Source organism: Phalacrocorax aristotelis, chromosome 15, assembly GCF_949628215.1.
Source record: "Phalacrocorax aristotelis chromosome 15, bGulAri2.1, whole genome shotgun sequence".
Lineage (NCBI taxonomy): Eukaryota > Metazoa > Chordata > Aves > Suliformes > Phalacrocoracidae > Phalacrocorax > Phalacrocorax aristotelis.
The window spans coordinates 12,719,677-12,737,028 of record NC_134290.1 but is presented as its reverse complement, the minus strand read 5'-3'; the positions used below and the strand labels follow the sequence as shown (position 1 = coordinate 12,737,028).

General features: G+C 37.8%; 1 protein-coding gene across 3 annotated transcripts in view; it reads left to right on the top strand.

Moving 5' to 3' along the window:
- The window catches only part of RIMBP2 (RIMS binding protein 2), a 158,718-nt gene that overhangs the window by 105,979 nt on the left and 35,387 nt on the right, over nucleotides 1-17,352 (top strand). For all 3 annotated transcript variants that reach the window (XM_075110328.1, XM_075110330.1, XM_075110329.1), the window contains 5 exons: nucleotides 4,179-4,383; nucleotides 10,008-10,159; nucleotides 13,334-13,410; nucleotides 14,342-14,451; nucleotides 14,873-15,682. In XM_075110328.1, the coding sequence (XP_074966429.1) occupies nucleotides 4,179-4,383; nucleotides 10,008-10,159; nucleotides 13,334-13,410; nucleotides 14,342-14,451; nucleotides 14,873-15,682 (1,354 nt within the window). The remainder of the gene's footprint in view (nucleotides 1-4,178; nucleotides 4,384-10,007; nucleotides 10,160-13,333; nucleotides 13,411-14,341; nucleotides 14,452-14,872; nucleotides 15,683-17,352) is intronic.

Below are 17,352 nucleotides of genomic sequence, written 5' to 3'. Positions count from 1 at the left end.
CTTCATTTTTTCATGCAAAATAGGTTCTCACTGATAACTACCAAACTAAATTTTTCTGTCTGAGGAAAAGGCATTAAATGATTATTAAGTCTTACCATACCGTCCATATCAGAAAGAACATGTGATACCATAGATTAATTATAGCAAGCGTGTTGTTGACATTTTACTCAGAAATCTCTTTTTAGCAGAAGGAAATATCTAGTCTTTATACCTTCTCACAGTAGTTCTTTTCTGTGTACTTACTGGCCATGCATTGATGGAAGGTGGTTTTTGTGGTGCATTGATCATCTTTAAAAAAAATTAAAAATTGTTTATTTATATCTATGAAAGTTAATATTCCCCCAGAAAGTGTTTTACTCATATGCTTTCATTATCATCACATATATTGTTTGTTTTGCCTTTAAGAACATAGGATTAAATTATGTAATGCCTGGTGCAAAGTGTATGATGCAGGAAAACTTCATTAGGAACAAAGCAGGCGAGTGATTATTTACCCCCCTCAAGCTAATCAAAATTCCTTTTTAGCTGATTTGTCTGTGACCTCTGATTTGCATAACCCCATCATGGTTTCCTAAGCTTTTGCTTTTTATTGCCATAAACCCATTAATTTTTAGCACTTTATTTAATCTGCCTTTTGCCATTTAAGGCCAGCAGTGGTATTGATTTCTGAAACATTCTATAGCGTGGTTTGCGTTAATGCATGTTTTTATACGTGTTAACTGTTCTAACATATTTTGCTTTGAAATGTAAAGAAGTGTTCAAAACTGGTTTTATTCCTTTGTTTATTTCACATCTCTTTGTTTACTGTGTCTTGTTTGGAATTTATTGCTTTGCACTTCATCCAGAACACCTTGGACAGCATGCAGGTATTTTAGGGCATAAATTCTCCTTTCCCTGTCCTGACTCCTGCACTTTTCCCTTTAAAACGAGTATGATAGTCCTGCCTAACCTTGCATGGGGTGTGTGCTAGAACCATTGTTATGCAAGCATGCTTGGCATTTATTTGGCCTAATACCAAATCACCAAAACCAGATTTTTTTTTTCTACAAGTGATTAATCTTCAAATAAGGCATGATTTAATGAAAACTCAGATCCTGTTTTTGAAAGTGAATTTCTTATAAGCATGCCCAGTGTCAATGGTTCGGTAGTTTATTCAAGACTGTAGCTTTCTGACTGTGTGGATTTTGTCTGAATTCAGATTGTCTCTTTATTAACACAAAGATAGTCTTACGTGGCATTTTCACCTGAGGTTGATTTATTGAGCCACCTACTGAAAGCCATTGCTGCTATGTAAACAAATAAACTATGAAATGGTAGCAGAATCTGTAAGCTAATTACTAGTCTGAATTCAAGCCTGTCCACCTGGAAAGTTGCTCATCAGCTTATCTGTCTGGTGTGAAGAGTATCTGTCTTGTAATGGATGAAGTCTACTTCATTTTCAATTTAAGATGCTGTTTAGGTTTTAGAAATAGCACTATGTATTGGATGAGAAACTTGGCAAGTCCTCAGTGCAATACATCAATAAGGATCTGCAGCAGAGAATGTCTTGTCATACAACCACTGCTAAAGGCAGATCCAGTTTTGAGGAGATCTGGTAGGCCTGGCACTTTGGTGCCGTCGATGTTAGGGTGGGCTACATGGGCAGAACCATGATATGGAATAAAAATTCAGTGCTTCTGAGAGTGAAAGCACATGCCTTGCTGCAGCGATGTACAAGACTATGTAGATCACCTGCAGTGAGGGGAGTCTGGCTGGCTAAGAACGAACCAAGCACCTGCCTGAAGTCAAGAAATAGCTGTGGGTATGGGGATGCCTCCTGTTAGTGCTATTTTGGAGCTTATGGTAATTTTTTCTTTATATAGTACTGGCTTTGTGCTCACTTCTAACTCATAACCTTGATTAAAAAGAAGTAGTAAAGGCATTTTCTTCCAGGCTTCATACTGTCATGAGAGAATGACTTGAAAATGAAGATTCTAGATACTTGAAAGCAAAGTCAAAGAAGGCATATACTGAAATGCAAATAAGTTTTAAATGAATAAATAATACTAATACATTAAATTAACATTTTTTCAAAAATATATTTTAGGACAGTCTTAGCATCTTGTTGGGTTCTGGATGATGATGTTTTTATTTTTTATTTTATGCTAGAGTTTCCATAACTGCATGTGGAAAGGTCAGTATATATTCTTAGACAGTTGAATAGCTCATCCTTAAACTTTCCATTGGAAAGAGGGGATCTAAAAACCCAAACCACTTTACTACTTTGTTTGTTCAATGCTTTTTAAAATTGTACATAGATGCCTTATTCATGCAGCAAAGTAATGAGTAGCAAAGGCTCACATTCTGGTTGCTCAAAACCACAATGAAAAGATGAAAGACAAAACCAAGAATCAAATCGTTTAATGTTTGTGTAAAACTCCCACAATGTCTCTGTGTCTTATTGTTTTCTGTTTCATAATCAGTCAGATAGATACCCTGAGACTTCTTTAGCAGAACTAAATTAATTTGTGTTTTATGAATACGAAGAAATTATATCCTCAAAACTCACTGTAGCTTTAAAGATCTATTTGTTACAAAAAAAGGATCAAACAGTACCACCTTCTGTAGTAGGAAATTTGGATTTTTGTGGTGATCTGGGGGATCTGAGTGTTTTGTTTATCTTTAGATGTGCTAAGATCTTTGCATAGGCAGTACTTAATTTATGTCATTTTCTTGATATGTAATATGTGCAGTTTTTCTTCTATGAACTGAGAACATTTTTCTCTTTCAAGAAGAAGAAACCTTCGGTACAGTTGAATGAATTTAGCTGATATCCAGACTTTGTTTGTTAGTACAGTTGTTTAACTAGGCAAAACCCCCTATAAAGGGGTTTATAATGCATTAGCTTTTCATATAACAGCCTGTTACTGCCTCAGCTGAGCTACTTCTGCTTGCAGCGTTTGGGTCACAGCACGAGACACAAGTGTTCCCTGGGCCTCAAACGGCAGCCTTTCTCTGCCCCATTTCCAGAGTACAGACCAACTGTTGCCCCTAGGCGAAAATCAGACCTCACAAATGAAATTCTCAGGAGCTTTGCTGATTCTTCAGTTTTTGCAACAGGTGTTAATATGCTCTTTCCTAACTCTTTGGGCACTCTAGATTGTTCTCTTCAGGAACATATGACAGTATATGAAAGCGATATATGGGCTGTTTATAAATGCAGATTAAAAATTAAATGCATTATATTGAAAACATTATTACATCCTTAATTTAGCCGGTACAGTGAATGTACAGATTTGAATAAGAGGGATTTTTCATGCTTTAGTGTCTTCACTACTCTCATATATTTTTTGAGTTGCAGAAGTTGTAGGAGAAATCCTGAATTCATGTGCCCTCTGTCATTTCTGTCATTCAGGGAATCTTTCCTTTCCATCACCTCATCCATTTTTTTCACATCAGGAATTCATAAACCGTATGTAGGCAAAGTTCCCAAGTCACCATGGAAGCTTGTCTTTTAAGTTCTGTTTTGTTGAAGCCTGACACCTCAAAACTAAAACAAAAATGTTTGCCAGCAAGGCCATTTTGGTACTTTTCACAAGCTTACAAACAATCTCCTCTTGGCTGGTGTATGGCTGATTTCTGTGTGGTTTGGCACCTATAGTGAGGAGCATTATTTTTGAAAGGGAATTGAGCCACTAGATGGGTCCATATTCTGCATGAACCACGGTGGGGATTTTTTTGGTGGTGTTTTTTAATACATCAGTGTTAATGTAACAATTCAGGAGGCTTCAGCTTAATAGCTGAGGATGGGCAAACCTCAGAAATAAGCCAGAGTTTTAGATGAAGTTGGAAAAGCGTACAAAAGTGACATTCAGATGTGTCTAGAAGTCACAAAGCTGTAGGATCCTGTTTGCAAGTGTTCTTGGCAGTGATTTTTTTAGCACTGCCAAAAATTATGAGGAGGGTTTTCCATTCTGAAAACTGGGGATGAAAGGAGCACTTAGCTCAGTATTACAGGGCTACTAAAAACTTTTGTTCTAAATCTGGGTGAGAATTTAAGGGGAGAAAGGTGTGACTGTGGGCCTGTTTATCCCAAATAGTTTGCCTATCCTGGCTTCCTGGTACTTAAGGAAAACCTAACACAGTTGTAGCTTGCTCTGATCTCAGTTTAATGTCTGTGTTATGTCTTGCTTGTGCAGGCCAAGGTCCGAGAGCTAGAGGAGAAATGTCGGACACAGAGCGAACAATTTAACCTCTTGTCCAGAGAACTGGAGAAGTTTCGACAGCAAGCGGGAAAGATTGATCTCCTGAGCAGTAACTCGGTGGCATCCTCAGATATCCCTGGTTCTCCTGGTAAATCTCTGTCCCAGTTAATGAATGGAATAGCCACTTCTATAGGCAAAGGTAAGGACCAGCATTTTATTTGTAGGTCTCTGTTCTGCCCTGTAGGTTTTAAGATGCAGCTCAATGATGTAAGTAGAGTGTCACTGCACAAACAGAGGGTAGGATTTGCTCCTGTTCCTGTTTGGTGACTTGTTGAAATTTCAGATTATCTCTTAAGCCTTCACTGAGGTTGTTCCAGTGTCATTCAGGCACTGCTGTGAGCAGAATTCTCTCTAATTGTTGTTGGCTGTAGTGATAAGAAACCTGTTTAGTGTTAAAATGATGTCTTCCTTATCTAAATATCTACTTCTGTTGGAAGAAGACAGACTGTCTACATATACAGGCTTTGCTGTAAAACCTTCACTGTTTCATGGACTGGAGCTGGTCTGCTATCTGGTTGAAGTAGCAGTTCAAAACTGCATGGAGTGTTTTGAAAAACATGAAAATATTTTTGGTTTAGTTGCATGTGTTCAACAGAAAATATGCACTTCGTAAAAACTCGAAAGTAAAATATTAAGAAAAATGGAAGCAAACACTGTCTACAAAAACACAAATTCTGTCACAAAGTGATTTTGGTTGGAAAGGTATTTCATGGGATATATTTTATCACACCTGAAGAGGGGTAATATCTACAGTTGCTTACTGCACTGTGCAAAGGTATGTTTAAATTTTTGACTGTGTTTCAAATAGCATTTGAACATGTAACTGCCAGGTGTTGTAGAAACAGAAAAGTCACAGAAGAAATGTAGAATGTAAAATAAACAAAAAACAAATAGTTTACATCTGTATAGGTGTTCTTATAGTGCCTAGTACCTTCCACACAGTATGTGTTTTTCCAAAATCTGTGTTGAACTTTTGCCAGGTCATCTCCTGTTGCCAGAGGCAACTGCTCCTCCTAAATGCACAACTTTGTTAACGATTCATTATCATAAGAAAATTTAAAAGATCAAGGCAAGAGGTTACCTGAGGACACTTGAAAGTAACTTGCATGTAAATCGTATGCTAGATTGTATATTATAACTACCTAGTTATCCAGGCTGAGGAGTGTGCTCACCAGCTCGGTATCACCCATGCTAGAATGACTTCAACTACTTGTTCTGCAAAGGAAGACTTGTCAGGTAATTTCCATTACTTACAAATTCCCCCCAAAGTTGGTTTAAAATAAGTGTGAAGAGGAACTGCAGAAATTAAATAGTCGTGACTTTTTTTTTTAATTTCATCTTCCTAAGCTTCTAGAAAAATTCTGAGGCATAGGGCCTAGAAATCACAAATCATTTCCCTATCGTTACAGCTGAGCAGTTATTTTCAGTGAAGGGTGCTAAACTCAATGTGAAACCAAGTCAAAAGGAACCAAGGTGACATCCTTCTTTCATTTCACTTCAGTAACTTTGTACTTTATATGCCTTGGATTTTTGAACACAAAATTTGAGCTGTTTGCAGTCTTGCCCAATGGGGTGTATATTAGTTTATCGGCTTTTCTGGAGCTGCGAGTCCAGTGGATATAAAGGTGCACTAAATGGAGAATTCAGAATACATTACCTGATAGCTGTAAGAATTTAGTGGAAATTGTCTCAATATCAACAGGATTAGCTCCTGTTGGAGCTACCTCTAAGGATTGGATTTTCAAAGCAACAGTTAATTTTAAAGGAAAGGTAATTAGGTCATGAAATGTCCTTTAGGCAGCCAGTGAAGGTCCAGTCTGTACCTATGGAACTGATCTAAATGGGCCCCAATCCTCAAATAAAAATCAAATAAACTTTTTGAGGTCCTCAGTCAAACTCTCGAAACTAACTTATATTTATTCTTGAAATACTAATGGAAACAGGTTTAAAAAAAAAAACATAACAAACAGAAATCTTCCAAGAACCCCTTGATTAAAAACACAGAAAACACAGCGAGGTCTGTACTGAAGTCATTTAAGGGCCTTGCTCTGTAAACCTTTTCTCATAACCTATTGATTTTTATGCGACTTAGAATTCAGGGCCTGCAGCACTGATGTATAAACATCAGAAATCCTTGGACAATATTCATTCTCAGTATGAATGCACTGATAACAATAAAGTAATGTTTAAGCAAGTGGGCAGGATTTCTAATTATTTAAATCAGCCATTTCACAATAATGATGGTAATGCTACAGCAAGTTCTTCAAACCAGAAGTGTAATTATTTTTATTATGTGTGAGGAAGAAAGAACACAAGAGGGAACACAAGGACAGCTTTCAAAGCAAAGCAAATGACGGAAATGAGATCAGTTTATGACCAGCTGCTTTGCCTTAATTGGCGATGTTTGAATGTATCAGGAAATGAAATAAACCTAGCCAGAATGGATTAGACTGTAAAAAGTTCACTCTAAAGACATAATAATGTCACAATCAGATACAGAAACCTTAAGATTTATTATTCATTAGATAAAAGGCTCATTTAAATGGCCTTTCTGGATAATTTAGGTAGTCCATAATGAATCAGCAGTTCCAATAAATAAAATGGAGAGTCTAATTGTACTACAAGCATGGCCAGCTTTAATTCTGCCGAGACATTTAAATTAAGTCTGGTGCTCTTCCTTGCCTCTTTCCTTGAAAGGGTGTTCTTCAGACTTCCTTAACAGATACTGGCCAGCAATGGGAAAGTAAAGGCTGTTTTGAGGGTATATGGATTTTACAAGACTTTCCAGAAAAACCCTGTGGCTTTATAGGGTTCTTCTCTAGTATTTAGAGAAAAGAGGAGACATTTCTAGAAGCTGGGGCATGTTCTTAGAACTGACCTTTCTTGTATTTTTTGCATTTAGTTCTTAGTGTTTTTCCAGAGTGCAAATATAAAAAGAAAGGTACATTTTTTTTCCTTAGGTTCCAGTGAGTTAGCAAGTTTTAAAACAGTCTTTATAGGTATGATTCCCCCACATTCTGTTGTTCAAGCACAGGGACATCGGTGAAATTGCCTTGGATGAACAAGAGAACCTAGTTTGACACCGTTTCTTATTCTGGAGGTAAAGTTAGGCCAGTTTTTAAATACAGCCATTTTTGCCTGTACTCATGTATTCACAGTCTGCACAAGTAGACCCCCTCGATAGAAATGACCAGGAGATGACAGAGATACAGGAGGTTTCAGGAGGAGTGTGGTTCATGCACAGTGAACCTCAGTTTTGCTTTTTTTGCAGGGGCATTGCTTGATGATGCTTGTGTTTATTTTTATTAATCCAACAGTGGCTCTGCATACATAGAATCAGCATGAATTTACATACATTATTTAAGCATCTGGTGACCTTTTAAAAAAGCCTCTTGTACCAAATACACAGGAACTAACTGCTAATGGATGATATAGCTTGCCTGAAAACCCTTTTTTCCCAATTTATTGCAGATACTAGGATACCTTGAAAATGCAGTAATTTTTAAAGCAGTCCCACAGCATGGGAAAGAGCCTTAGACAATCAGCTGCTGTTACATCTCACACTTTTTCATAAAGAGACAGGAATTGATGGCACCCAGTGCAGATTTTATTGAGCAGGGAGATGTTACGTTGCACAAGTAGCCAAACGAACAGAGAAACAGGCGACACTGAAGGCAGCAGTAAGTTCAGTTAGGAAGACAGATCCATTTTGCATAGCTAGATTTGGGGCAGAGGCTGTTTTTCCACATACATTGATGGATATGGGTAGAGAATTACTGTGATGGGAAGTGAGGTATCTCAGTAGGCTGCATCTGGTTATGAGCACCATTTGGAGCCATAGCTGTGTCCAGTTGCATGGTGCAATTACAACTACCACACAGTTTTCTCTCCTATATATTAAGGACTCAAGGTAAATTTTATGTACCTTGTTTTCCAAGTGGAAAAAATAAGACAGTTAAATACCTTCCAGCATCTTGATATTCCTGGAGTTCTTGGTAATGTGTGCTCCTACCCTGGTTATCACCCTGTATACATGCAAAGCAAGGGCTGTATTATCCAAGAATCTTTCTCTGCATTTTGTATACAGTGCAACTAATTTAGTAACAAAGCCTGAAAAATGCAGGAGGTATGAGACCAAACAGCAGTTTTCTTTGAATGAATAATCACAGTTGGACCAATTATTTATAGGCTTGGCGCTGACAGGCTGATATGGCAAGCACATTAACAGCAAACAGAAGGAGCTAAATTGGCTAAAGGTTTCTGAACAGGGATGACTTTTCTGTTATATATGTGAGAAAGGTTCCAAGAATAAAAAATGTGCCCTTTTCCAGCCTGGGGATTGATGTAAGGAGGCTGCTTGTAATTAATCTTTTGTGTGATGACTTGTATATTTCCCTGCTGTCAATGTGCTTAAGCTGTCCTGCTGTAAATTACAGTGTTACAGAGAAAATTAATCATATTGGACTAAGGAGCACATCAGAAAAACCCTCTGATGATACGTTTTGGAGCTTATTCTCCTCTGCAATATGAATAAAGAGGTTCCACTGATAATTCCTGGTGACGTGTGTCTGGGAAGCTTGCAATTCAGTAGCAAAACATTGCTGTCCGACTTCTGGCAGAACTGGAGAGGAAATGCTGAACCTACACGTATCCAGGGTCTGAAAAATTAGAGCATAGGCTCATTACATTAATGGGAGAGAGAGAAAGGAGAAGGTGCTGTGGATATCTGACTGTGTCAGCAATGCCCTAGACTCTGTGCTTTGCTGTAGCTTCTGCTGATGCTGCAAGTATAATTAGGCTCAGTTTACAATTTCCTGCTTGTTTTCATGTGGTTTGGGGACTAAACTAACAGTAAAAGGGGAAAAAATGTAGAAGTATTTTATATTACACTCTATTAGTCTGCTTGCAATCTTGATGAAGTTGTTATTTTTACTTGTCTCCCCTCACCATTAGGCCTTGTTTTCACTTAAATAAATAGGAGATAGGAGTGCTCAGTCTCTTGTAAGGCTGACTCCTAGGTCCTTTAAAAGTGCAGTATAAACTGTCTTTTCCTTTTTATTTTTCAGTGCTTTAAAAAAGCACAATAAAAACATTCAAAAAGTATTTCTGGAGACTTTTCCTTTTTCATAGTCTATGTCTTCCAGTTTTTAGAAACTGGAGAGATGGCACGATGATCAAATTAGGTGTTTTAGTACTGGTGTTAACGAGGAGCTCTTAAGAAATAAGAATCTTGGAACTTACTGCCCTGCAAAAAGCCAAACCACTTCCCTTCATTTCAAAATGAATATCCTGCTAACTAAATCATTAGCATTTCAATCGCTTTCTTAAAAGATAAATGCATGACTTAGTTCTACTTTCCAGTATATGACAGAGTCCCTGAAAGGAATAGAAGGGTTCCAGCAGCAGCTTTTTAGTGCCGGGTGTGTTAAGCAGCGTGTCAGATAACTTGTCCAAAGATACCAAGACGCTCAGAACAAAGGTGGACTTTTTTTCATTAGGGGAAACTTTAACTTTGATTATTTTAAGTTAAAATACCTTCACTTTCTACATTATGTACCATTACATATTGTTGACTTATGTAATTTACCAAAAGGCTGGAAACTAGTAGGCTTGGCTACTTTTATGCTCCGTAGTCCATCTACCTTAGTTGTCTTCTAGAATGATTGCTAACAGGAGGAGAAAGGAACTCACTGTTGCTTATTATTTGGCAGTGTTTCTGCTGGAGAACTATTACTTATTCTCATGTGTTTTGTTCACTGCCAGGTCATGAAAGTCCTTCTGGAAGTCGTTGTGTGATTTCAGAGTTTATACGACCCCTTCAGATATCTGGAGACAAACCAGAACAATTGTCTGTCAAACCTACATTCCTGTCCAAGTCAAGATCTGGTACCCCAAGATGCAGATTTGATTCAGACGTGAGTCTTTTTAAATTTGTTACTGAAAATGTATGTTATGGAGCCAATACCTCTCTTCTCCAGGGGACCAATGCAGGTTGATCCACCTGCTGTTTAAAAGCCAAGCCATGAATGTTCTAATTTTCTGAGATAACTTGGGATATGACCAGTGGGAATTTAACTGATATTTTCAAATAAGTCTCAGCTGATATCCCAGTTACACAGCATAAAAAAGGGGTGTGTGAGAATCTCAAGTTTCTGTGAAAGCCTCAGCGTTCACTGGTGCATTCAGAATGTTGTACTATTTCTGTGCATAAGAAGTGTAAGTCAGCATTTCTGTCTGTGTCTGCTTTGGCATATGTCTATGTTATTATTTTATTATATATATATTTTAATTATTTTTTATTATTGTTGTTATTATTGTTATTATTATTGTTATTGTTATTATATTATATCTACCAAAAGGTGTGACTTTGATACAGCCTGGGCAAATGGAAGAGAAATTCTATGCAGTGCTCTGGCCAGGCAGATACGCTCTGACAGAGGGGTAGCTCATTCTGCAGGACCTGTCCTTTGCCTGATTCTCATGACATGTGAATCTTACCCCTACAACTTGGCGGATGCCACCCGCTAACAGCAGTTTCCAGCACACTCTCCTAAATGGATTTTGAGCCTGTAACCTGGAAGCGAAAGTTGCAGGATGTTGTCACTAAACCCTTCCACCATTCAACTTTACAGCTGGTATTTAAGTGTACTTTTGAAAGGTTCTGTTCTTCCTGTCTTAAAAAGGTTTTCTGGTTTTCAGTAGAATTCTAGTAGAAAGCCAATGGGAAGCTCAGAAGAGCTTTACAGAGGTGCCACAGCAAGCTGGTTGTTCATATTTAGGACAGATGTTAAATATGAGGAGGTATAGGACACATTTTGAAAACCTTACAGAAGGGTATTATTAAAATATTATAGAAAATTATTAAGTACTGTAAGTCTGTTTTAGATGGACAAACAGCTGTGAGGAAACGATCTTTACATTTTACCCCTCACCTTACAGTCCTGAATCCCATTCTTCATCTTTACAGAAGTAAATAAATTGAAACTGTGTGCATATTTTATATCTATTTTATATTTATTGCTACTGAACCTGTGAAAGTTGATAGAATCAACATGTTTTTAAATGGGTCACAAGCCTGAGTATGGTGTAGGATATTCAACAAAATACTAGATTCTTGTACAGTAGGAATTCCATGGGCATATCTAATGATTATCCACAAATAAATATATGTGCATATTTATATGTAGCAACATTACTGAAAAGCAGGAACATTCACTGCTTTTTGAGGAGGCCACAGAAAAAGCAGCCCGAAGTAGTCAAACCAGAAAAAGCAGCTTAGCAATGAGACTTAGGGAAGCAGAACTAACAGCAAGGAACAGAAGAAGTGCACGTCGAATCTAATTCTCTTTTTCTATTATTTTTGAGTTATCTCTCACTGAGAATGTCAAGCCCTCTTTTGCAGAATTGTTCGTTTTGTGCCTTCTAGAGTGTAATTATGTGATACGTCCTTACATTATGCAAGCTCACAGAAATTAAGCTCCATTCTCTTTTAGAGGTATCCAGAGCCAGGGGGAGAATGTATGAATAAAATCTAAAACCGGAGCATAATGCTGTGATCTGAAATTAAAAAAAATTATACTCTGCAAAAATATATCTGCAACTTCCGTGATTGTTACTAGCAACAAAGTCTTCTAGAATGAGCATTACTGGGTTAGTTATGAGCTTTGTGACATGCCTATAAAAAAGTATCAGGAAGATACCCCTGAAAATTTGCCTGCATCCCCAAATGCTGCACAGGGGAGAATACCTGTTAGCTGATTATTACTGTCTTCCTCACTGGAAGTGGAGTGTTGGCAGAATAGCCTGTGTTGTGTTAACCCAACAAGCTAACCTACCTCTTAAGAGCTAATTCAGAGAAAAAGTGACTTGATCCAATATTTTATTCCATACTGGGAACTAAGCAGGGACCAGTTTAGGCCAGAAAGTTTCAGTTCTATATTCACTCTGTCCAGACTGTAAAATTTTGGTCAATTTTTGGACAACTTACCTTATTTGATCCCACTCTTAAACCTAGTATTTCTGCCTTAATTAAATCCTCTCAAGCTCAGGTGTAAAGTTGTTAAGTCTTCCTAAAAGTGTTCACAGCGTAGTGTAAAATACGTGGAGGAAAGAATTGTGTCTGTCACTTCAAAGTCTAACAGAAAGAATTACTATTTCACCAGTGGCATTCCTAGCATAGAGCTAAAATAGGTGGAGTTTGTGTTGATTTAGCACCACAATTTAATCTCAAGGTTTTGTAGACCAGATTTGTAATGGAATAAATGCGTGACTTTGCAGAATTGAATTAAATATGATTCAGAAGAAATATATTATTTCTTTCAGTTAGTGGAAAGGGTGGAATTCAACAGATGCTGCTGCTGTGCATTGGATTGGTAAGGGGGTATTTTTATGAGGTACTCATTGTTTCCAAGTGTTTGGAAGTTGACACTTGCACCAGCTCTAAACTCATCATTTAAGTACTTAGTCACTGGTATCAAGTTTCTACTGTTGTTTTCTGGTTAAAATATTAGGGTATCACTCTAGGTTGTCTGTGTGATCGTATAGCTGTACTATGCCCAGAAACACTAGGCATATCACTTACAACAGGTCATCCTGGAGTAACTGAGTTTACTGTACTTTAACAAAGACTAGTAAAAGCTTAGTCAGGAGAGTGAGGTGGTCAGTGGGACTGGTATAGTTAAGTCGTGACTATTTCTTTACTCAGCAGCATGAAAGGGAATGGTGTGGTCAGTACATCTCCTTCAGTCATCTCCACTGACCAAATGACAAAACACCAATCTACTGGTGCTGTCTCAATTTTGCAAGCTTTTGAGGACAACCAACATCCAGGCTCAGACAAGTGATCTGAATCTCTAGCAAGACGTCAAGGAATTAACTCAATTTCTTTGCCCTGTTAGAACCTGAATTGCAATCCTTTTTAGCCTAAGCCCTTCTAAGTAAAATTAACCAGTTTGGTTCCATGTCAGAATTTAATGTGTTGGTTTTTTTTTTCAAATGATGCATGTTTGCCGTCTGATTTATATCACCTATCAGGAAAACAGTGCATGCACCTTCTTGAAATCACATTGTCTTTTGTTTTTCCTCTACAGATGGATAATGATCAGAATTCCAATACCTCAAAGCAGAGATATTCTGGGAAAGTCCATCTTTGCATTGCCCGTTATAGGTAATGAAACCAGCTCATTCTATATATAATATGTATTTGCAATATTCAACATCTGGTTTTGCTTCACTTTTATTCATGCACTGAATTATTACCTGGAACCAACGTTATAGATAGCAGACTCCTCTCCTGTTCACACTGGCTGCAAAATAGTGCCATTTCCAAGAGCTTTAATTGTCAGAGAAAGTTTGACATGGCATAGATCTTTTACCTACCACTGTATTTCTAGCCTTCAATGTCTAAATGGGATGAGAATGTGTACCTCCTACTTTACAGAGGATATCTCAATCTGTTCTTATAAATTTCTGCATCAGTGCAAGAAATCCTCATATCTCTGCACGTTAAAATTTCAGATATGAAGTACTATCATGATAAAAATATCTGTGGCTAACAATTTATTTCAGGACAGAGATGGATTTAAATACTTTAGAAGAAGTTTTTGTCTACAAGTAGCTTGTTTTAGCTGTAACTTATTGTTTTTGTCTTTATTTAACTTGTCTCTGTTGAAGTTAATAAACTTGTGTAAAAAACTCCCATATAAAATAAATGGAATATGGGGACTGGAAGAGACCCCTGCAAGTGAGTTTTCTTGAATTGACTTGAAAAAATGAAGAAGGTTTTGACCAGTGTATTCAAAGAGTGCATACACTCTAAGTGAGAAATGTCTAAATTCTACAGAAAATGATGTGGGTTTAAGTGTATAGTGCTTAAGCAAACAGGTTGCATTTCACAGCAATCTGTTGGTGATACAGTTCATGACAACAAACTCACTTAGCCTCCACTCAGAATACATGTTTCAGAAGGTAAGCAAAAAGGCTGTACTGTGGAATTATCTTCCTCTGCAGCCTTAGAACTGTACACCTTTTTCTGATAGGTATTCTGTTGTGTGGGGGCTGTAAGTGAACGCATGTTTTCCATCTGTGCTCCATTGCAGTTACAACCCTTTTGATGGACCAAATGAAAATCCAGAAGCAGAGCTCCCCCTTACGGCAGGAAAGTACCTTTATGTGTATGGAGATATGGATGAAGACGGCTTTTATGAAGGTATTTTTTTTTAATCTGTGAATTCATGCTAATTCATGCAGATTCAAATCAGTTCATTTGTCAAACATGCTCCCAATTCTTTCCTTCATCTACTACTAAATCAGTTGCTAAAATTACCCCTATCATCATTGTGTTAATTAACAGAGTTTCTGCACCAGCAAAGCCGCTCCTTGCAGGCATAGCTAATTATAAGATATTTTATATTGTCAGCTTTTCCTACTGGCAAGATTTAAGCTGACAAGGAAGCTTACTGGCAGTTCTGGATTTTGCCTCACTGAGCCTTTCCATGCTCAAACTGTGAATGCTGTTTATGTACAGTTTTCACTTATATCTTTTTCCTTATCTTGGCCATTGGCAAGGCATTGACATGCAAGAGGTGTGCTCATTCAAGGATTTTAATCACATTGTTCTTTCTCACCAGGGGAACTTCTAGATGGACAAAGAGGACTAGTCCCTTCAAATTTTGTGGATTTTGTTCAAGACAATGAGACCCGGTTATCAAGCACATTAAGCAGTGAACAAGATCAGAATTTTATCAACCATTCAGGTCCTATTTTGGAAGGAGATCTCCCAGAGATAAGTCCACCAACCCACGTAGACTCTAGCGTAATCAGCAATGGCGCAGGGACTCTGGATGTGAACATTGATGAAATTGGAGAAGACATTGTGCCTTATCCTAGAAAAATCACCCTTATTAAACAACTAGCCAAAAGTGTCATTGTGGGCTGGGAGCCACCGGTAGTGCCACCCGGATGGGGAACCATCAGCAGCTACAATGTTCTGGTTGACAAAGAAGTAAGGATGAACATAGCCTTGGGAAGCAGAACGAAAGCTCTTATAGAAAAGCTTAACATTTCCACTTGTACATACCGAATATCAGTCCAGAGCATTACAAACAAGGGTAACTCAGATGAACTGCAGTGCACTTTGTTAGTTGGGAAGGATGTCATAGTGGCCCCCTCTAACCTTAAAGTGGACAATATAACCCAGATTTCTGCTGAGCTGTCCTGGCTCCCCACAAATAGTAATTACAGTCATGTGATCTTTCTTAATGAAGAAGAATTTGACATTGTCAAGGCTGCTAGCTACAAGTACCATTTTTTTAATTTGAAGCCCAATATGGCCTACAAGGTGAAGGTCATGGCAAAACCCCATCAGATGCCCTGGCAGCTTCCCCTGGAACAACGAGAGAAAAAGGAAGCCTTTGTGGAATTCTCTACATTGCCAGCAGGTTTGATATTTTTTTCCCTACCCCAAAACACTCCAATTAAGTTTCTCTGAAAATTCTAGATAAATTAATCTAACCGTCAGCTTTATGCTGTAATCTCTGTCACGCTCATGAGTAGACTGGGATTATTAGATTGCTTTATGGTATCTAAAATGAATTCCTGTCCTGCTTTATTCTCTTCTTTGTTCCTGGGTAAGGACTGAAGATTTTTGGGGAGATAAACGAGGGAAAGCTACAGTTATAATCACAGAACACACGCTAAGTGTTTTATCAGATTAATCTCCATTTGTATTTAATTTGTCCAGTTATAGTATTTCTGATAATAATTTGTTTTCATTGGTGTGAACAACGCTGGTTAAAAAGCAGTTTTTACTTCTGTCATGTTATTTGTGTGTTTTAAAGCACTTTTACAGGGATGGGATGATCCAGTCCTTTTCTGTAATGAAGAACAGCACAGACACCTTAAAGGACCACACAGTCATTTAGGGGATATAAATGCATTTTGGCTGTAAAGTTGTGATCACATTGTACAATTTGCATTTGTAAAGGTAACAAATTGGTCATGTTTTGGAAAGTCCAAGCTTTTTTCCCACCTTGCTTTTACATTAGGAATTTTGATAAGTGTTACCAGTCATTTCCCAGGATTTAGTAACAGTGAAGTAAAATTGAAAACTAGAGCTGGAGTTATGTAATGCATTTAAAGGATAATCTCATAATTTTGGAGTGTATGCAAGTACCTGAAAATTTTTATCATCTCCCCTTATAGACCCATCTAACCAAAGTCATCTAATCAAGCACAAGTAGAAGACTCCTTATATATTCAGACTTTCAGAGCACTAAATACCTCTGAAGCAGGGACAGTCAAGTACAAGTGACTCCTGGCGAGTGAAATTTCAATATCATGTACTGTGCTATGGCTTAATTGACTCCCTGCTGGGATTTGATTCTAGCAAAGGGGCAGGAATTAGTTCTGCTCTCTTCCTTGGCTTGCATGGCTTACATGTAAGAAGAGATGCAGGACAGTAATGCTGGTTAAGCAGAGAGGGAGTTAAACTTGTATGTCTACTGCTTTTGAAGCTGTTGGTTTATAGGTTCAGTGAAAATGTCCTCAGCTCGGGTATTTACTCTTTTGTCATAACTAATTTCTGTGAATTAAGTGGTAGTGCTATTATAGGCTCAGCTAGGAGGGGGGCATCTTACACTTTGTATATGTTTTGTGGGGGTCAGGAGATACTGTTGAGATGGTGGCTTGAACTTATCAGATATGTTGACTTCTTTGGTATTTGGGAAAGGCCTGTCGAGTGAGGCTTTTTCAGGCCAAACACTTAACATGCTGTATCTCCCTCTAGCTGCTGAAGTATGCTAAAGCAATAAATGAGCTGCTCTCTGCTGAGGAGCTAAAATGCAGTAGAGCCTCTGCTTTTAGATCCAGAGATCCCAGAATCTTCCCCACCACTTCATTTCACAGAGAGAATTTTTACAAAAGCACATCAACTTTTTACTGTTATACAGCAAAATAAAATAGTGGCTGTTGAAGTGATTAGAGGCCGATGCTTGTATTTCAAAAGTCATTGAAACAAGGGAAAAGGATGCCCATGAAATCAGAGTCAGCAATGGGAGATAACATCATAGTGTGTCATGTCCTTCTCTTGCAAATATTACTGGCTTCAAGT